This window comes from Pholcus phalangioides, unplaced genomic scaffold, assembly GCF_987345545.1.
Source record: "Pholcus phalangioides strain wild (caught in Gottingen) unplaced genomic scaffold, Ppha-v1.0 ptg000042l_1, whole genome shotgun sequence".
Lineage (NCBI taxonomy): Eukaryota > Metazoa > Arthropoda > Arachnida > Araneae > Pholcidae > Pholcus > Pholcus phalangioides.
The window spans coordinates 11,041,270-11,064,238 of record NW_028301628.1 but is presented as its reverse complement, the minus strand read 5'-3'; the positions used below and the strand labels follow the sequence as shown (position 1 = coordinate 11,064,238).

Here is a 22,969-nt window from a genome sequence, read left to right as displayed (position 1 = left end):
TCAATGGTTAGAAAAACCACTTTCACATGTTGTTCTTCAGCTTTGTAAGTTTTAACACATTCATACACATTTGCAAACATTTCTAAGTTATTTTGCTTTAAATTTCTGCTCCACAATTCTAATTTTCTACAAAAAGCATCAACTTTATCACTTGTATCCAACATATGTGTATTTGCTGCTTGGAGTTGAAAATTCAATTTATTTAATTTATCAAATATTTCTACCAAGTAGCTTAATTTCATCACAAATAAACTATCTCGAAACATCTCGGCTTCCGGTCGGTTTTCCTCTTCTAGAAAAATTGCGATTTCATCTCTTAATTCATAAACACGTTGCAAAAATTTCCCACGTGATAACCATCGCGACTCGCAATAAAATAGTAACGCTGAATGTACTGCATCCATATCTTTACAAAGTGCAGAAAAAATTCTTGATTTTAGGGGTCTCATTTTTATATAATTTACTACAGTCACAACCGTTGTTAGCTCGTTATTAAGACCAGGGCTCATTTCTTTGGAAGCCAAAGCTTCTCTATGGATCATGCAATGTGTCCAGACACACTGTGGGGATTTTTGTTTCACAAGTGCTTGTATACTTTGAAATTTTCCAGACATTGAACGAGCACCATCGGTGCATATTCCAACGCAATTTTTTCACTCTATGTTTGCGTCGTTTATAAAATCATTTAAGATAGCAAATAATGAGAGTGCTGTTGCTTTCAGTTCTATTTGTTTGCAGAAAAGTAGTTCTTCTACTGCTGACGTACCATCACAAAATCGAACATAAGCAATGAGATGAGCGTCTTTATTGCTGCTATCTATTGCCTCATCAAGCTGAATTGAAAACAATTTGTCACGTAACTTCTCGAAAAGCTGATGCTGTACATCTTCAGCTATATCACCAATTCGACGGGCAACAGTATCATTTGATAGAGGTATGCACTGTAATTGTTTGGCAAAATTATCCCCAAACATAGTTTCTACAATCTCGATTGCAGCTAGCACAATAAGCTCTTCACCTATGGCGTGAGGCTCTTTACATCTGGCTATTTTATATGAAACTTTGTAAGAGGCAAGTAAAGCTTTTTCATTCACAGACAAAGTTCTTATAAAAAATTATTTTTGCTTTTCATGCGATTTTAATTTCAATTCAAAGAATTCTCGGGGTTTGTTAACGTACTCACCACGAAGCGTTTCCAAATGCCGTTTAAGTTTATTAGGTTTCATGCTGTCTGCTGCCAAAATTTTTGAGCAAATGACACATAAAGGTCTTTCTTCCTCATTTACTTCAGTGCTGGTAAAACCGAAATTTAAATATTCTTGAGAATATTTTCTTGATTTCATTTTTGGAACCCCGCTACTCTGTGCACTTGTCGATGCTTCGTCTACTGCTCGCTTGCGCCCACTTAAAAATGTGTCCATGTTTCTGTACAAATCTACTGCGGTAATATGTATTTAATACCGTTGTAAACCGTATACAACTCCTCTAGAATAAAATCACTTGAAATCCATTGCTTTTTTTTCTTTTAATTTTAAATAATTTAATATTAACTTGAATACGACAGCACAAAAAAAAACTATTTCCTATCAAACATACACACAAACTCTTTCTTCTTTTCCCGTGATCTCGTCTCCACAAGCATCTCCCTTCTCTTCTTTACTCTTTTTTTCTTTCCGCAGTCCTCCCCCCCCCCCCCCAACCGAAACTAAAACTAATGTCGTTACCTCCCACGAATAAAGAGGTTCTTTACTGCAGTTTTTTTTTGCCTCGTTCAGCTAACACGCAGATTATAACGTACACATTCACGATAGATTCGATAGCGATAGGGAACGGGGGGGGGGGGGATACAGAGCTCCCTGTTGGGAGGGATTATTTTGCTAATTGTTGTGAATGGGTTGACATACATCCCATATTGTTCAGTATTTTCGTGACTTTCTCAGAGGAAAGATTGTTTTATTTTCGTTTAAAATAAGTTGATAAAAGTAATTTTCAGCAAATTATTTGAATGTAATATTCCATATGAAAGTTCCAAAAATTTCATGGGAGTGGGGGGGTTGCCCCCCCCCCCGTACTGCACTTGTGGGGTGGGAGCGCGATGAAAATTATGATTGAAAATTGGGTCGCTAATACTGAAAGATTGAGACACGCTGATCTACAATGATATTCGTCAACTTTTTTACTACTGCGGACCGGTGAAGAAGGTTTAACAATTTCACGGACCGCAGGAAATGGGAGAAATAATTTTCGGAACGGCAAGAAAATAAACGGGAGAAATAAATTCAGGACCAGTAAAAGATAAAAAAGGAGAAACAATTTGCGCACCGGCATAAAATTCATAAATGATTTACGGACAGGAAAAACATTTTTATAAATCACCCTATATATGCGTACTATTGTATTATATTTGTCTTAATGATCTTGTTCTCTATGCGCACTGTCAGAAGTTTCAACCTTTTTTTATCCATTCAATGCCAAAATAATTTTCAAATTCTTTAACCCATTTTTGACCACTCATTACAATTCATGACCTAATTGCATAATTTTTTATATAACTAGTAACTTGAATATTATAATTGAGAATTTTCAAAAAATTGGATATTAATCTAGCATGTTTTTCTTTGCAATTAGTGTAAATTTAATTTATAATTAATTAACTTTCAAATTAATGTGATTCAAATAACTTCATTTAATTAAAATGAAGAAAATGCCCCCCCCCCGATGCTGACGTATTACTTGAATGACCCCTGATTACAAACGATTCATCTTCGATATCTGTCTTCAAGGGTGGTTTCTGTGCTCTTTTATTGTTTCAGATATCTTCGGGGTAAACTTTTGCGGTTATTTTTGGTTCATCACTATTCCTCAAGTTCAGGTTTTAACTCCATAAAATATTCTAACAGGGACTGGGTAGTTAATCACCACGGACTTAATTCAAGGTTAAGAACTCAAGAAACCTTGGAACGTCTTATGGTGCATTGAGAAAATGTTCAAATGGCATAGTCTAGACAAGAGAGCCTATTAAATTGATTTATTGCTGGACAGACATGTATGTACTTGTATATGAATACTTTATCCATTATTTAGCCTAATTTCGGAATTACGACACGTGGGATTGAGTAACGGGAGTCGTAAAAATTCTACGACACCCTATATTCATTGGCATATTAATTAACTTGAGGTAATATATAATCAACAAATGATTGATATTTCTATCGTCCAATTAAGCAGTTCCATAACAACCACTTCCTAATTGATCTTAATCTTTCACGTGTTCGTATCATTAAATACTTTCTATCATTATTTTAGCCTGCTCTTACTCTGTATGTATTTAATAACCATTATAGTTACAAATTAAATGCTTTGAATGATTATTGCATATTATAAATAATTATAAATCATAGATATTAATTTCTATGTATATTTTTTTAGTTTCTTAATTCTTATGTAATTTTCGTTTCAGTGTTTTAAAGAGAAAAAAAACAATAGGTAGACCTTCCTCACAAAGATTTAGCAAAAAAAGAGAAAACCAAGATAAGAAGAAATATTTTTACAGATTAAGGATTTGTATCATTGCACCAACTGCTTTTTTCTTCCCCTTGTCTTCTGAAAAACAAAAGAAAGCAGCACTAAGTGATAAAGGGGCAAAAAAATTGTAAAAATACAAAATGGCGCAACGACCTCTCACGAGAGTTCCTCCCATAACTTTAGCACTGTATCGCACTGCCCTGTATCGAACGGGAGGAAGACATCAGAAATCATGATGTGTGAAATCCGGTTATGCCTTCTTGATTGTACATACAGTATTAACATATTTTCAGCAGAGAAATAAAATTTGTAAGAAATTTTGTATCTTGTGTTTCTGTGCAAACTTTTTTTGATTGCAATTATGAATATTATATGATTATCTTGATGAAATGCTTCTTTCGGGATAACTTTTGTTGATCGCGCCAGATGTAGTTATGGCAGGTTCACTTCAGCTATTCAACTATAGACCATGTTTTTATACCAAAGCTGAGCCACAAAACCACATGCGGGGCTTAGGTTACATGGGATAGTCTAAATGCCAAAAGAGACAAAAGAAAGTGCGATTCGACTATAATACTTATTATAACGTAAAGCAGGGATGCACAATCTCCGGTTCGCGCTAAATGCAGCCCATCTACGATTTCCGTCCAGCCCACGAAAGTTGTTCCGGTAGAAAAGCATCAATGCACATAACACGATAAATACTTAGTCAGGCCATATTTCTTTCATAAAAATACGGGATATCCCAAAAAAGAGTTGTCGGTTACACAGCCGAGAAAAAATTGTCAAAGGCATCGAATATTGAAGGATCGGCACCCCACTTCACATATCGGAGAGATATTGAAGAGCTTCCGAAGGGTGGATTGTCAAAGGCAAGCGAAGTTGCAATTCACAGCCGAAAAATTTGTTAAAGGCAGGTGTAGTTGCCAAATACCTATAAAATTGCTGAAAAATTGTCAGTCATGGAAAATGATGGGCACCCAATGCAATTCGCCAAAAAACGCATATACTGTATTTAACGAATATGTGAGACACATATTTATTATATATATTATACACATTTCACTATAATTTATTATGATAAATTCATAATTATATAATTCACAAAACATAAAATAATCTTTATAATCGATTTCAAAAGTTAAACAAGCCTTGTTGAAAATAGATGAAAAAAGGGGCAATTTATAAATAAGTTGGGACGAAAGGCGCAAATTACGGGAACATCATATAAAATACGGATTATATGGTAACTCATCATATACAAATTTTGGACCGCGAGCGGCAGAACTACGGTATATCTGGCTGTGGACTGAAAGGGTTGTGCACCCGTGGTGTAGTTTTTTAAGCTAATTAACTTCAAAATCTCACTCTCAGATTGCACTTCATCATAGAAAAATTCTACCTAATAGGTAAATTGCGATAACATAGAAAATATGTAAAAAAGTCACAAGTCTCACATGTGACCATTATCGACGAGATGAAAACAAAAATCTCAGATGTCACCGAAACTCTTCCACAATCGATGTTAGCCGATACGAGGATATAAATTGAGTTATAGATATAGCATGATAGACTTTTTTATCAACTTGTTTATAAAGAAAATAAAAAAAAATATATAAATATATAAAAAAAGAAAAATTTAATGTGAAAAATGGAGACAAAAAATCAGAATCTCCAGATGCCTGTAAATCATTTTTTATTGCAATAAGACGACATGTGAAGAGAAACCAATGATAAAACGTCTCTCTCATTGCAAGTGTGATGGAATATCCAAAATGATTTTTTTACCAAAATATTTCCTACGAAAATATTGCTTTTCACAATGAAGGCGAAATTTTTCACGAAACGTATAACCCGTTCTTATTTTGTTTCAACCGTGGACTCAATTAAATTTTAAAAAAAGTAACTCTGTCAAAGGGTCTTTCCTTCATGCAATTTATGTAAGAGAGCCAGTTAGTACTTCAAAAGATTGAGCCCATGACCACTTCGTACCCATGGACACTCGAATAGTAACCTTAATAGGGGGCAATTTTGGAGTCTGGACCATTCCCGACATAACGGTCAAAGCGAGGTTCAAGAAAAATCGCATGATATATTTAGAAGCCTCATATCAGCCAAAATAAAAAACGAAATAAATATGAGAATCGGATTAAAATATGTAATTATTTCCACAGTAGCAAACGTGTTTTCTCCAGCAAATCGATAATGATAATGAAAATTAAGTAGTTATTTATCCTTCCAACTTAATTATCACCAGCCTAACACGAATATACCAATTGGCGTGATTTCAATGAATCGTTATACAAGTGTTAATGTTTTGATATATCGCCACTTTGATGATTTATTTGTTACATTTGAATATTCCTTGCATAAAAGATGTTCTAGAGGTACCCCATCTTTGTAAGGTCAATGTGGTCTGGGTGTCTTCTGGCTCCAAGTTCAATACGAAATACAGGTACTGTTTCGTTGTTTTTTCCACCCGTTTTTTTTGCATGTTCAAAGATTGAGGAAATATGCTATCACTTTAGTATTACGATATAACATGCTCTGCAGAGGAATTTTTCGCTCTGCTCACGGTAATCTTAAACGCATGGTAAAAGAATATAAAAACACATCAGTCTACTAATTTTTTCATCCAGTACTATTTAGCTCATCTAATCTACGTGAACGAATATACTGAAGATCCGGCATTTGCAATATACCAGGATTTGCGTACAAAATCAGACATAAAGCTAGAAATATCTAAATATAGTTCGTAAAAGACACAGATCCTAAAATGCAGAAAACGGACAAACACAAGCAACCAATCAATTTTAGAGTCCTTTAAATGAACCAATTCAATCGATTCTTAGAATCTAGATATTTTATTTTTCCTGAATCTGTTGCTCAAATTTCTCGTCATGCCGGAAAATATGGGTATAATTAGCGTTCTGGTCTTCCTTGCTGTTTCCCGGCATGCCGGTTGATGCCGAGGAATACGGTATTTAAGATTCTGTTCTTATTTTGTTTTAACTGGATTCCAATTGAATCCTAAAAAATACAAAAAAAAAACCTGTGAAAGTTGTCATTTCTCAATGCGATTTATGTAAGGAAACTAAGCCAGTATTCTATAGTCTGATCATGACTAAATAAAAAATTGTCGATAGAAAAATAAATTTTTCTGCATTAATTTTCTTTGCATTGCAAGACTTTCGGAATTTTAGAAGCATTTGAAAGGATTCGATTTATCAAAATTATTTCAACTATGGATAAAATAAATTAACAGTACATGGAAAAACTACCAAAAAATTTAGTTTCATTCATTCAATACGAATTTAGACTCAAGTGCTCCATACAGTCGAAATATTTGATCGAAAACATTTTCTGTTGAAATCAAATCAAACATTCATCTCTGAATAAATTCTGATTCAATATAAGTAAGCAAAAAATAACAAACAAATCTCAAAATGTGAGTTCAATCGACAGAAACGTATTGTTATAATGAAGTAAGTAATTTTCGGATCATTTCTGTTGATACAGACAAGTTACACGAATATCCTTTTTAGAATTTTTCAATGAATCACATATATCACAGGGGGAAAAAAACGAGAAACGTTCATTTATCAAAGATCATTTGTTTCTAATTATTTATAAAAGCACGAAAATTAATTAATTCAGATAATGATTTGATTAATGAGTACATCCTCAAGGCAAATCAGCTGGAAGTTTAATTTTATTTTATAGTCTCTGATTATTTTTTTTTAAATTCTACAAGACGAAAAGGGAAAGAAAAAAAATCTCATTAAATGTGATTTCATTAAAACATATTTAGGTTTATAGACCATTAATTATGCCAATCACCAAAACATATGCATGACACTCCTTTGAAGTAATTAAAGAAATTGTTTTGTGAATAGAAGATAATTTTAAAGTGTTTTTTTAGTAATGGCAAATATGGTGAAACAGTCTTATATTGCCATAATAAGGTTTTCTATTTAGATGGCGTACTTGTGATCTAGAGTCTGGGTGACGAATGAGGGTTTACGGAAAATTCACCGCTAGGAAAATTCATCGACAAGGGTAAGTGAGCGAGGAATGACTGAGTGAGTGAGCCAGTAAATGCTACAGTAGTTAGTGAGCGAGTGACAGGGTGAGTGACCTAGAATAGACCAAGTGACCTAGTGAGTGAGTGGACGACATAGTGAATGATTGCCATAGTGAGCGACCCATTGGTAGACTGAGTGATCTAATGTGTGACGCAGTAAGTGCATGCCCTGGTGATTGAGTGTGTGACAGAGTCAGCGACCTAGTCGGTAAGTGAACGACAACGTCAGAGCTCATTCATTCACTCACTGGTTCACTTGCTCACTTGATCATTCATTCATTCAATCAGATCGAACTGTTCTCGGTGAATTTTTTGTCAGTGAATTTTCCCAGCGATGGATTTTCCATTCGGTGAATTGCTGTCGGTGAATTTTCTGGACACGACGAATAAGGGAGAACACCTACTTCACTCATTTTTTCTCTTTTACTATCTTGTTTTTTATAAAAAGTTACCCGTTTCCGAAATACTACCCCGATTTATCGAATCTGATAGAACCGATATTTTTATTCATTAAATCGAGGAAAATCATTACATCGAGGTTGCAATCGAAGCAAATAATCGCACGGATCAGGATTCCAATGCAAAAAAAATTGTTAAATCACGAAATTCGTTAAATTTTAGTTTGTTATATCTAGACCTGACAATATTTATCCAACATATTTTACCTTATTTGAGAATTGTTTTTTATATTTATAAAATTTGCAAATTCACTATCAAATTCTAGGGTATTATGCATAATCATCGGTAAAAAAGATAAATTTCCAGTATTTATAAAATTTATCAAATATGCTTGTTTGTATTATGCACAACTGACAAATGTGATGGATTTAGTATGATTTACCATGTTGGATATTATGCGTAATTGCCACTAAAAGTGATATTTTGTTTAATATTTAGCAAATTGACCAATGAGTACACTTGGGTAATGTGCATTATCACCAGTAGAAATGATAATTCTGTTTCGAGCGTTCTTAAAATTTACCAAACATAATTGATTATTATTCATAATCGCCGATGAAAGTGAAAATTATTTTTTAATATTAATCAAATTTACCAGCGACACTTAGGTATTACGCATTATCCAAGGTAAAAGCGATAACTGTTTAGTATTCATCAAATTTACCAACGACACTTGGGCATTATGCATGATTGCCGGTAAAAGTGATACATCAAATGGAATTTATCAAACTTACTGAGACGAATGGCGGTCATGCATAATCACCACAAGGTGCAGTAACCACATTTACTGCAACATATCGCAAAGCTGCACAAAACGGATAACTGTATAATTGTAGGTCCCGGTCTAATTAGCTCTCGTGTGCAAGGTGATGTGTATTTAAATCGTTTTTAAATCGCGCGTATTTTTATATTAATTTCTGATTCCTCGAATAATATCGAATTTCATAGGAAAGGGAGATTGTTAGAATTCGTATTCGTTATATAGGAGGTCTTGCTCCATATAAGCGGCTGAAGAAGTTATATTATTCCTGTCAATGTCGGATTGCAAAGAGGATCGGCAATAATCTTCTTAGCGGGATTAGATGACTTAATATCCTGAACAGGTGAAAGGATTAATGTCATTGTAAGGCACTCGATGCTTTCATTATGGTGTTTCTAAGAAAGAGTAGGAAAAAAAAGGGGGGGAGCGTTCACTTTGAAATAATCTACCAAAGATTACTAAAGTTAATGCATATTTCATTATTTTTGAGGAAATTCCTTTAATTATTACTAAGAAGAGACGCAAGATTCGAGCAAAATGGTTCTTAATTAAACGAAATTTCAAAAACTCTTAGCATTTGAATCAAATAATTGAGAATACATTCATCTATATAGTTAAGGCCAAGTAATTTGTAATTTAATCAGAACTGCTAATTATAAATCCTGAATTGTATTAGAAAATTTATTGAAGCTTGACTAAAAGTGATTAAGTTTGGTTGTTGTTATTAGTCTATTCCATTATTTTAAAGGTCAAAACTGAACATAATTAGTGTTTTTTGGACATTACTCGAGAGAAAATATTTGTTTCTCATAAATTATTTCAGCACTGATGTGAAAAAAAATTCAATATTATTTGTTTTGAAGAAATAAATAAGGAGGTCTTAATTGAAATTTTATGTATCATAAATTGACAGAATGTTTTCACAATAGTTGGTTTCTATCGTGAAATATTTGGTGCACACGCTTATATAGCATTCGTGTTCTTAAAATGTTTCCAATACATCCGCTCTTCACCGATCTTATTTCAAGTAATAAGTTAGTATCATTCACAAATATTATTAGTTTTTAAAAGACATCATCCTCTTTTCATCGACATATCAAATTTGAGTTGCAGAGCTCGAAAATGTTTGAATTCACAAAGACAATATAGGGAAGACAGATGGTAATCTCCTCTATATTGTCATACCTTGGAACATCATGCTACAAGTTGTTTTTTAAGTCAGTTTTTACTGAAAAATTTTACTAAATTCATTTTAGTATCTTTATACTTTATCGCATCAAGTGATATTTAAATTACCTTCCTTTTTTTAAGGTTTTTTTTTTATCTAGAATAATATAATGTTGTACCTTGAAACAGGACAAAATCACAAAGACAAATTTTACTGGGAAAATACTATAATGAGTATATTTAAATATGAACCATATATTGAAATGCAAATATCAATGAAATAAATGACACAAGTATGATTACTGATATATATCTGTTACTTTAAATGTGATAAATGCGATTACTATGCATAATAACCGGTTATTATGCATACTTACCAAGCATTTTTGGCAGCTTGGCATTTCCCGAAATTTATCGCCTTTACCGACGATTATGTACAGTGCCTAAGTGTCGGTGGTAAATTTGATAAATTTCATTTATATTCATCGACAACAGTCATTCATGCATAGGTACGAATGCAAGCCGATCTCCTCATTAAAAAGTCTCGCCGCAGAGAGCAATAGGCCTACATCGGTAAAATCATCAAACATTACACTTCACTGATAGTTCGAAAAATATGTGGTCGATGGCAGCACTATAACACGCATTACAAAGAAACAAGCTTCACGTAAGATTCACAACATGGGTACGTACATTTCAACATGTACCAATTCGTTAGAAGTTCCGCAGAGGAATATGGACGAGGTACATGCGTGGTTTAGTAGTAGTAATCATTCATGCATTTTTTGTATCATCATATCGGGGTATGATCGTAAACTTTATTATCATTGTATCGGGGTACGGTCATAAAATATGTTATCATTGTGGGGAAAGAATCACTCGTCTATGATAGCAAATTCAATTGGACACTCTTGGATAAATACATAAATACAGCTGAGATGCATACAAGATTCATTTCACACAAACTAAAACGACATAAAACGGGGTCCGTGTCTGGTCTCTCCTACGTCTATGTCAACGTCTAGTACCTCTATGAGCGTCCGCTATCTATCCAACGACTCATAGCTCCGTACACATTACCAGAGTGTGCTCGAATTCAACCGCGAGAGGCAGGACGTCTTCCTTCCTACATCATTATATCTAAATCCGACTACATATTCATCGCATATACTAGACTCATTTTTATTTTTTTTTTCATATTTATCAAATTCATCAATTGCACTGGAGTACCATAATCACAGGTGAACGCGATAAATTTCAAGTGTTTGTCAAATTTACCAACGACACTTGGTAGTTATGCATAATCGCCGATAAAAGTGATAAATTTATCAAAGTTAAAAAGACGATTTGTTACTATACATAGTGATACATGCTCTGATTTATTACATTTATCGTAACATATACATAAAAGTAACAATAATGGAGGTAGGAAAGCATTTATGTTGATGAAATGCTTAATTATTTCACGTCATACTTGTAGAAAAGAAAATTAAATGTTTTTAAATCTTTAGTTCGGTAAGTTTTTCTGATTCCAGGTGATTGTGTTAGAAATACAACATTCATGATGTCAACATTTGCCAAGTCTGGCACTGGATGCACAATATTTTCTCATCCCTCCTCCTAGAGAAATTCACTTGGTAAAAAAGTTTTGGTGGGACGCATCCCACACCATGAACTTTATGTTTTTTCCAACAAATTTCACTAAAAAAAAAGTAAGAAGAAGAGAAATGGAATATTTGTGTTGAAGTTTTTGGTAAGAGAAAAGTATAAAACTAAAATTTAAAACATATAATATTTAAACGCAAATGAAGAGAAGTTAGAAATTAATGTAAGTCAAGTATTCTCAGGTAATCTAAGAAAATTTCAAATTTTATACTATTCTAAGGTACACGGTCTTTTTTGTTTCAAGATGCCAATGTTTCACCGTTTTTGAATAATAATAACTTCACTTACTGTGCTTGGTATGATTGAGCATATGTTCAGCGTGTGATACACCGAATAACTTAAAAAAAGACTAAAAAATGATGCAGAATTTTCGTCAAAATTTGTTGTGTAGTGATATAGTTCACAAAGCTCAAAATGTTGAAAACAAACACGGCAAAAACTAGTTTACAATTTTGTTACGAAAATGTGCCTACTTGCAAAATCTCTGTCAAGGTCAGATGAAACAACACTTGATTGTATTGACAATTGTAATTAACAACACTTATTTCTAATCTCTTTCACTCTTAAAATCTCTGGTAGAATTAAATAGTATCAAAACTATTTCAAGTGCTTCAAGGTTTACTATGCTCAAGGTACAATCATTTCTCATAACCAAATTACGTACAAAATAAAAAGAGCTTCTAGAGAAAAGCAGTCAATCGTGACTACATAAATACGTAGATCTATAGTCAGTCGTGTTTTCTTAAAGATGCGAAACTTGAAAATCTTTAATAATGAACTCATAAAGATTTCAGTCATCAATAAAATTAAGAGATAACACGAGGATAAAAATGAACACTCGTCGGTTATTCTGGTTTCTTGTTTTTGCTCGGAGGCGCTGCCATAAGAGATTATGCTTCGTATACCAAAGTTTTTCACTTTAAAAGATTTTCGAGTGGTTTGAAAAATCTAAACAGAATATCCAAAGACTGTAAAAGAGTATTTGTGTGTGTGTTCGAAGAATTCTTCTTTCTGGAAAAAAAAGAAGAATAATGCTAATATTTACCCCAGAGGGGTTTGCCCCAGAGGGGTTTGGGAATTCCTCGAAAGATCTTATTCAAGAAACGAGCAGCAAAAAAGTCAAGCATGGGTTAAATAGAAAAGATATTGGATGGCTTATGATCTTTCGGAAAGTTTCCCGCGGATGTATCTGCCACGAGAATATCTTTCCACTGTTTATCGAATTTTAAACTCGAGTTTCATTTAATGTTATTTACATACTTTATACTTTTCTTTTTGAAACCCTCAACCCTTGGTTAAAAGAAAGAAAAATGAAAAGCATTTTCTCTTATATCCGAATTTTCTTTCTTTTTGCTCCTGCCTGCTAGAGTTTCTACGATGCCGGAAGCTTGAGAAATTTGTTCGCCAAAACGACTCTTTTCTCGAAAGTGGTTCTGGAACTTCTCGTTTTCGACGAAACTCGATGAAGCTTTATTGCCTCGAATGTTTAAGGTATCGATGGGGAAAATGCTTTACATTGTTTATCTTGCAGCTATCTCAGGAAATCGGTCTCATGGAAAGAATACTACAAAATTCATCATGGGCACGACTGAGATATTCATGAAAGACATTGTATAAGAAAATTGCGATTGTTTATCAAAAACCCTGATCATCAGTACCTCGATTTACCGAGTTTCGGTTATCTGAAGCACTTATCGCAAAATAATTTCAAAAATTAGTTACAGTAAAATGACTTGCGGAACACCTTTTGTCTAGTTCTCAGAATGTCAACGTCAGTGTTTCAAAGAGTGGATGGTATCGCCCTTTAGAGACACCAGGGGGGACGGTAGGGACACAGATACAATACGGGATCCTATTGAGTGAGCTAGTGAGGGGGCGGAAGTAGGATTTTCATTCTTCGAAGAAGGGATCGAACAGATATCTAAAACCTGTAATTTGTGAGCACCTGACATGAACTGGGAGCTTAAACCACACAGGAGAACCTCGTGATTATATGAGATTTATTACTGTGATTTTTTTCCAAGTGTAAATTCGCGAGCAGGTAAATCCAGCTAGGAAAACGTCCTATTTTACTTCATATCTACGTTTTAATAAAGCTTTCATAGATCCATCACTTTTTTCTGGTTCCCATGATTATAGTCCCAAATAGTACCAAAAGTTTCATACAACGCAAAAAATTGGAGCAGAGAACTTGTATTTTTTACAACCAATCACGGACCTTTTCCAAATTACTTTCACCGCTTCAAAAAACGAGGAACAGATCATTGCCTTTGTGGTGAAATCGGCACTCCCATCCATTACTTGACAACATGTACATTAACTGCACATCTAAAGCACATGGCTGTGCCCGCTGCTGAAAATGCCACACTCTGGATCAGAGAGATTTTTAAAAACAAAAGTAGAATAAATAAAGTCAAGAAAATAATTAGATGGATAGAAGACAATGAAGACAAAGTGTTATCAGCCTATAGCACAAGTACAAACTGCCCCACCTCGCCGCTCACAAAGAAAAAAGAAACTGATCAACTACAAAGAAGACTGACTGATAGCACAAGACCAGTATAATGTCATGGAAATCGAACGATTTAAATTGAGGATGAAATCGATTATGAATTTTATCTGATTTATTATTGATTTCAATATGTGATTTAGGACTTTATATTTGAATTAAGATTTAATATGGAATATATAGGATTATATGTTTGATTTCCGATTGTATACGTAGATTTGTGATCTCGCAATTGATTTTATACTTAGATTATGATTTTATAGTTGTTATGATTGTAATGAATATTTTGTAATGTATGATTTTTTATGAATAAATTGCCAGAGGTATCCAGTCCGTGTGGACAATGAGCCGATATTGACATATGGCGATGTGGCCTGGGTATCTTTCGGTTTGACGGTTCCCATGATTGTCCCTGAATCATTCAAGGGTGCTCGTCGAATTTAAATAGTTTTCTAAATGCTGCGTATATGACAGAAACAATTTCTAAAATACGTTACAACACTTCAGTGTTTCTCAAAATGTGCGATGTGGCTCTCATGGGAAGGGGGTTCATAAACCTTTGTCAGCGACGACGCGGCGAGCTACAGATATTCATTTATACGCTTAGTTATGCTTTGAAGTGGTTCTTTTGTACGTAAAGATATCTAATTAACTATTCTGGGCAGCCACGAATGAACCATAAATTGGGCAAGAGGGCGGCGGATAACAAAAGTTTAAGAACACTACACTTCATGTAGCTTTCTACGTAATCATTTTGATTGTCGAAGGAGCATTTTTCGACGGAAATCATTTATTTATTCAAGTCGATTTCACATTTAATGTATAAAATTTAAACCCAAGTCTCTAAGGTCCGTATTATAAAAGTTTTTGATCATCTGAGTTAGGTGTGGTCCACGTTAGCTCAGAGAAGGTTTTCTACCGTACTTCGAATTATTATTTTTCCGAACATTCTATGAATCGTGTGTTATGTGAACTACACAGTGAACTCTAAAAAACAGAAACTCTCTCTCTGATGTACAGTCCTTAAAATGACTAGAATAATGTGGCATCCATGGAAGAATGGAACTATTCATTATGTTCTTGGGCCCCATACCTCTTTCACTTTTTATCGATGAACTCGATCAGGGTATCGACGGGATTGTTAACAAATTCGCAGATGACCTGAAGCTAATAGGGCTAGTCGGGAATCCAAGCGATAGGAAGAAGCTTCAGACAAACTTGAATATAATTGTAGCATGGGCTAATTAATGTAGGATGACCCTATGACTTTAGTGAGGATAAATGCATGGTCGCTCATTTTGGTCCCAACAACCCACGTTCCACGTAGAAGTTGAATGATATTACTATTCCGGATGCAACTGGGGTCACCGATTTGGGAATTCTCGCTGACGAGCGACTCTGGTTTTCTGAACATTGTTCAGCGGTGGTCAAAATATCGAATACGATGCTCGGTATCATTCTTAAGCAGGTGTCTTCGCGTTCTGCTGAAGTCATTCTCCCGCATTTCCGGTTCTCTGTTCATTCTGGACTGCAGTATGCAATAAGGTTTTGGAGACCATACCTTCAGAGATACATAGACTTTGTTGAAGGGGTGCAGAGAAGAGCTACTTGTTGGTACAAAATGCCTGAGCTATGAAGAAAGGCTTGATTTATCGAATATGTTTACATTGGAGGAACGCAGGTGTCGGTGGAATATAATCAAAACGTTTAAAATTTTCAACTGAATGGGTAGGATGAACCATGAGTCAATCAACTGCTTAGACAAGAGAACACCGGTATCTATTGGTAAGGAACAATTCAGGATTATGGTGTCGCAGGGAATTTTTCTCTCTAAATAGGATTGTTAATAAATGGAATAGCTTACCTCCGGGGGTAGGTAATTCTAACACAATTGTCACACGATAGACATAGAACCATAGACATGAATCGAGAAGCTATCCGCTTAGATAACACAACCACAATCTCTTTTATGGGCGAGTGTATTATACTGTATATTATTTTTCCTTTCTTTTTTTTTTTTTTTTTTTTTTTTGCTGATATATGCTTTTATATTCGGTTGACATATTTTGGTTATATTTGACATCTATATCTTTACTGTCATCTTATTTCAGCCATCTCACTGGACATTTTGTCTGTTGTTGCCTTTGTGTTTGCATTTGTATAAATAATATTATGTATTTGTTCATGTTATTGATTGCTCAGTCATTCTATAGCTTTCGATCTTACCCATAGTGGGAGAGTGCGTTAGTCCAGAATCTTTGTAATATGAGTTCAGCGGATTCAAATCTAGCTCAAACTGAATAGGAGAAACCACCCCTCCACTTCTGGCAGATGTAGATGAAACCGGTAAAAGGTCACGCAGTAGATATTAGCTTACTTGGACATGTAAAGCATACCTGTCATCCTAACCATCCGGCAGTTTGGGCTTTTCACCATCATCAATCCGGCACGATGAGCCTCCAGAATACTCGAAATGACCATACTGGGATGGAAGCTCCGGTTGAAAGAAAGAAAATTTTGTTCATAATGACTTCAGTTAAGATTTGAAGAAATCATGTGTAAATGCATGAAATATTTGATTAGGAATTTTATCTGTTAAATATTTATCAGTGTACCCCAAAAATTGTTTTCACTCAGTTAGGCAAATCATAAAAACTATTAAGAAAATTTTCAGAATTTTATTAATTCTTTGTTATAGCAACATATGTAAAAAAAATGTATTTTTTCCGAGAACACTTTCGTTTAGTTATATCCAGATAGCTCATGAATTTAAGGAGGATCTCACGACTCCTACGGTTAGAAAAAAAGTTACCAGAATCTACGCTCATATTGGTCTTTTACACAGGAAAGGAAAACTAAAATTAATAACAAACTTCACGCTATTGGTAATAGTCTGGATTTGTTTATGGTTTTTTAGTCTTGTTTTTCAGTTTCTTTAATCAAGATTTACGAAATATTTAAAAAAGAACAAAAAATTTCTAAAATTTTGTGCTAAGGCTTTCCACCATCTGTAAGATAACTGGGAAAATAAAGCAGTACAAATTAATTTTATGGCATTGGAATGTATTCTGAAAAGTGTTGTGATTGGATGAAATAAATCGCAAAAGAGAAGCTTTTTTCCACTTCTTTCTAAGTAGCAAATTTAGGAGTCTTAAAAAAATATGTAGTCGTAAATCCAAAGCGGAGATCAATTTGATTAATTACATTCAAAATTAAAGTTAAATGCTACATAAAATAATTTGCCACTGATATTATTGGAAAACTCTTAGATTGGACTTATGAATGCGAAATGATGAAGCTGCATACAAAAACTAGTTTTTTAGTTCAGGGTTGGCCTGAACTAGCAACCCCCACCCGCTGGACAAATGTAGCCTTAAAAGGGGTTCAATCTGGTCCGCGAAACATGTTACGGAAAAAGAAAGATTAATGCACGCAACATGATAAATACCAAGGCTTACCATATTTTTTTTATAAAAATACGTACGAGATATCGCCAGAAAATTTGTCAAGACAAATAAAGTTGTATTTACAGCCGAAAAAAACGTCAAACGCAAATTAAGTTGTCAATTACAGCAGAAACAGTTGTCAAAGGCAAATAAAGTTGCTAATTGCAGTAAAAAAAATTGTCAAAGACATAAAGTTGCAAGTCACAACCGAAATAATTGCGAAAGGCCAGCATGTTACTATTTACAGCCGAGAAAATTGTCAAAGCAAGTGCAGTTGCCAATTACTGTCAAAAAAGTTAAAAATAAGTGTAATTCCTGCCAATTGCTAAAAAAAGACGAAAATTCGCCAATCGCGGAAAATGATGGGTAATACAGGTCGAAGTGCAATTCATCTAAAAAATGTATGTTTGACAAGTATGTAAAATTAATATATTCGACTATGATAAATTATGACACAGTCACAAAATTGTCGTAACATAATTTATGAGTCATGAAAATAAACTTAGGTCTCAATTTCAAAAATTTAACCAAGTCATTTGGAAAATAGGGGAAGAAACGGGACACAATAAACAAGTTGGGATGGAACGCCAAAAATACGGGAATATCGTAAAATACGGGTCATATGATCAATCTTTATATATGTTACGGTAAATATGATAAATTCGGTTATATTATGCATAATAACCATGCATAATTACTGATAATTTTGGTAAGTTTAACGAATTTCCCTAAATTTATCACTTTTAACGGCGATTATGCACAGTACCCAAGCATTGTTGGTAAATTTGATAAATTTCACTAAACTAATCACTTTTACCGGCAATTATGCTTTAAATTCACTAATTACACTAGAGGAACTTTAATCAGAGATAAAAGTTATAAATTTCAGGTATTTATCAAATTTACCAACGATGCTTGAGTATTATGAACAATATCGGGTGAAAGTGATAAATTTATCAAACTCACCTATACGATTCATAAGTATGCATAATAACCAGTTATTATGTATAATGATTTATCGCATTTGCCGTAACGTATACAAGCTTCCGGCCCATGGGTGGCAGAAAAACTGCATATTTGGAACGCAGACTAAAAGGATCGTGTGCCCCTATCCTAGTTCATACGAATGAATATAAAACAATTGGTATTGTTTGGAAAAAACCTGTTTTTTCAGGAAAACAGGTTTTCCATAAAACCTGTCCTTTACAAATAAAATATGACCTTTTCTCCGAATCATTTTTGAGTTTTAAACTACTCTTATGCACGCTGATGTTTATTCTTTTGCACTTGAGCAATGGTATATGATTGCTTTATTCATATGTGACTAAGTCATTAAAGTCGAATTATCTCACAACAAGGATGGACGTCAGTCACGAGCTCGTTGTTAAAGTTTCTCGAGAAAAGTTTCCGACTCGAATCAACGGAGCCAAGTCTCGGAAATTCTCTCGTAATCGCAAACACAATTTGTTGGCGTTGGCTAAAGCGTCAAATATTCCGTATTGAGGGATCCTACCTACGAATTTCCATCAACGTGAATAATTTGATAATATGTAGCAACCATTCCAGCGTTCAACTTTACTCGTTCATACCGCGCTTGATTCATGAGCTGGAAATATCTGATCGCACGTTCATAATCACTTCGATTACTTATGGTGGAAATTACTTATGTTCAGAATTATATGAATTTTCTCTCTCTCGACGCATCTATAAATTTCACTGGAGCGGTAATTTTCGATAGCTTGTTTCGATTCAGTTTCTCATCAAATACTTTCAAACGGAACTGAATTATGCTTCAACGTATCGTAAAACTTTTAGTGAATGAATAGATGTATGAAAATTATTAAAACACTAAAATTTCACGTACTCGTTCGATTGGATCCAAACTGATTAATACTGATTATTATACATTGCGTTGTTAGCAGAGAACATTTCACTTTATTTATTGAAGCATATGCCGAGTAGTGGTTGCAATTTTAGGATATAAAATTAATTCCATTATTGACGATATCAGATGAATTGAGAATAGCGGAGTAAAGAAGACATACATATATACGCGCATGACTCTTTAAAGAATCCAAAAATGATTAGTTAAATCAAAAAAAAGTCCTCCTCAAGCAATAATTATTTATCATTTTCATTTTTATAATAGAATTTTTAAAAAAAATTGAAGTTTTTTTTTTATCAAAGTAAAAAAAAAAAAACACAAGAAAATAGAGTTAGAAAGAAAAAATAAAATGGTGTTTAGACGGAGACGATAATTACATAGAGAGAAGAGATAAAGACATAGATCATAATAAAATTACAGAAGAAAAAATAAAAAGGCGATATAGACAAGAAAACAGTTATTAGGAAGGGAATGAATAACTGTCGTAGAAAAAGAGTAAGTGAAAGAAATAAAAGATGAATTATTGGGGGAAGACATAAAAGAAAAGACTTTAAAGAAAAAATTATCCCAGCAAGAAGGAAGCAAATAGTAGTGGGAAAAATAACAGGAGATGAGGTGGGTAAAGAAAATAATAGAGGAAAAGAGGAATGAAGAAAAGCAACATCAGAAGAAGCAAATATGAAAGAAGATATAATAGAAGAAGAGAAAATGAGAAAGAAAAAGTAGAAGGAAAAAAAATAAAAGAAGCAGGAATGTGGAAGGAAATGATAGAAGAGAACTTGGGGGAAGAAGAACGGGGAGAAACAATGAAAGAAGCGGGGAGGGGAACAGTAGACGAACAGAAGATAGTGAAGAAATAATAGACAGAAAACAACTTGGAAAAAAATATAAAAGAGAAAATGGGGAAAGGAAAATGATAGAGGAGAAAAATAACAAAAGAAAGGAAGAAAAGGAAAGAAGAAATAACGAAGAGAAGATGGGGAACGAAATAATTGAAAAAGAACATATGAGAAGAGAAATAATTGAAGAAGAAAAGATGAGGGGAAAGAAAATAATAAGAAATAATAAAGAGAGAAAACTAAATAAATAGAGCGGAGATAATAAATGAAGAGAAAATAAATGGAGCGGAGATGAGGAAAGAAACAATAGACGAGAAAAGGGAAGCTGAGGGGGGGAAAAGAATGTATTAAAAGAAGGCAAAGAATGAAGAGAAAAGCAGACGAAAAAAAGAGAAACAATAAGATAAAAAGAAGATGAGCAGTCAGGAAAATTAGAAGTAGAGAAGAGGGAGAGAAGAAGAAATAATGGAAAATAAAGGAAGCTAGTACACAAGGCATCTATTAGTTAATCTATCATTTAACATGTATTAAAACTTGATAGCGCCATATAAACAGAGAAATTATTAGAAATTGTATTGTTTTTGGATGAGGTTAGTTAAGTGAAATAATGCAATTGCAATGTACAAATAATGCAATTATTATTTTCTGCAAGTCGTCCAATGACGATGCTGATAACATCAAATCAAGATGGCAATGTTTACTGCGAGTTCGCAAGGAAATAAGACGCAATAGAGAGGAAAAATTGTGGAATTTTTAGTTACGGAAACTCTCATTCAAAAACTAATTTCTAATAACCTTAAAATTTCAGACCCCTTCTTTTCTCCTTTTTTATTACAAAAAATAAAATAAAAATTGAAGACAAAAACAAGGAATTATAAAAGACGGAAAAAGTAATAAATCACAATTAAATGTATCAACTATTCGAAAAATAACGAATTATTCATTCCAAAAATAAATGCATCTATTCATTTTGGATTCAGTAAAAACTGAAATTATTTATTCGATTCCCATCGAATGTTAGACATTTTTACTTGTCTTAACAAAAAATCTTGAATGATACCGGGTTTTCTTATTTAAGTGAGTGCTGCGATCAAAACATGGCGAAATATTGTACATGGTCGCATACGAAATCTTGATCACGGTAGTGTTAATTGATTGAGGAATATATTCAGATACGGCCTATATTTTCAGTACCACGCACTTCCCATGCTATAAAGTTTTAAAATAAGGTATAGATATAGTTATATACTATTATATTATATATATATACTATACTTTTTAACTTAGGTATAGATTATCTCCTCGTAAATAGCCAAATACATCTTAATAGGCTAATTTTACAATTGCGTCTTCAGTCTAATAATATTTATATTAAAGGGAAGCATATATGAAAATAAGACCTGAAGATAACTGCTCATACTGTGTGCTCTGAAAACTCTCGAGACATGGACTCACGTAATCGTTGACTGTCCAACACATGTTTTTTACCATCACAAATATCTCAGGAGTCTTATTTGAAATAATATTGAATTATATAATAGTACAATAATATTTGAAATATAAATTTCTTTATAATGTTTTGAATTATGAGGAAAATACTAATCTTAATAATATTTTTAATTTTTTCGTCGGACTTATCGCTATTAGAAATGAAATTCACTTTGATTTGTCCCACATATGAATTTTATTTCCTCCATTTTTCGCGTTGGTGTAGCCATGTTTTAAAATAATGTAGAGTTTTTTTGCACTGTATATATTGAGCGTTTAAATTTTTATATTCAATTCTCTGAATCTTTGTACTGAATTATAGTGAATTGTTGCCATCATGCAATAAAATAATTTAGACTTTAGAATTTAGAATGCTCTATTCCCCCCCCCCCCCCTCTTTCACCTTTGTATAACTGAAAGCAATCGGTTCAATACCGATGTTAGAAAAATTCTAATGTTAATCAAAATGGATAAGAAAAAAATTAACAAAATTGAGTTGTGTTACAAGCAGTTTGAATATATAAGCCACCCGAGTACACACAATAAAATTATGAAGCCGATACAAAAATCTTAAAGTGAATAAAAAATGAATTATTTTGTCCACTCTTCATTTTTAAAGTTTGATAAAAGTTGAAAATTCAATCAGTAGTTTCATTATGCATCGTACTTGTATTAATCAAAATATAGAATAAAATGAAGAAATAGACCGGGTGTATTCAATATAGTCATAGCCTTCATTAGAATTCATCCTACAACATCAGATATAGAGAAGCGAGGGGAAAATTCTTTAAAACCACAAGAAAAAACTGAATATACTCAAATTTCAAAGAATTTTTTCAAGTTATAAGAAACACAAAGAAATTTTCTTTTATCCCATAATCATCTGAAAGATGTACGGATATATACGCAGAGTATAATACATATGCTAGAGGAGTATAGAATAAAAAAATGTATATGCGTATAAATAATTGAGTATACTCGAAACCCGCAACTAAAATTGGAAACATCAATACAAAAATTAGATCTTTAAAACTTGCGAAAACTTTAAATTATATTTTACTTCTTATAAGGCCTGTATGTAACCCAACTATTTCTTTATCCTTTTCTTTCTTTATATCATACAAATTACCCGAGCCGAACAG

The 22,969-nt window shown here is 33.3% G+C and overlaps 2 protein-coding genes across 3 annotated transcripts in view; one reads left to right on the top strand and one right to left on the bottom strand.

Annotated features, from left to right (window-relative positions):
• LOC149064476 (protein turtle-like) overlaps positions 1–3,817 on the top strand; it is a 283,557-nt gene extending 279,740 nt beyond the window's left edge. For both annotated transcript variants that reach the window (XM_089255170.1, XM_089255171.1), the window contains exon 13: positions 3,461–3,817. The gene's annotated coding sequence lies outside the window, so the exon portion shown is untranslated. The remainder of the gene's footprint in view (positions 1–3,460) is intronic.
• Positions 1–22,969, bottom strand: part of LOC149064475 (uncharacterized) — an 82,704-nt gene that overhangs the window by 434 nt on the left and 59,301 nt on the right. The window contains exon 4 of the mRNA XM_089255328.1: positions 767–1,045. Within this exon, the coding sequence (XP_089111454.1) occupies positions 767–1,045 (279 nt within the window). The remainder of the gene's footprint in view (positions 1–766; positions 1,046–22,969) is intronic.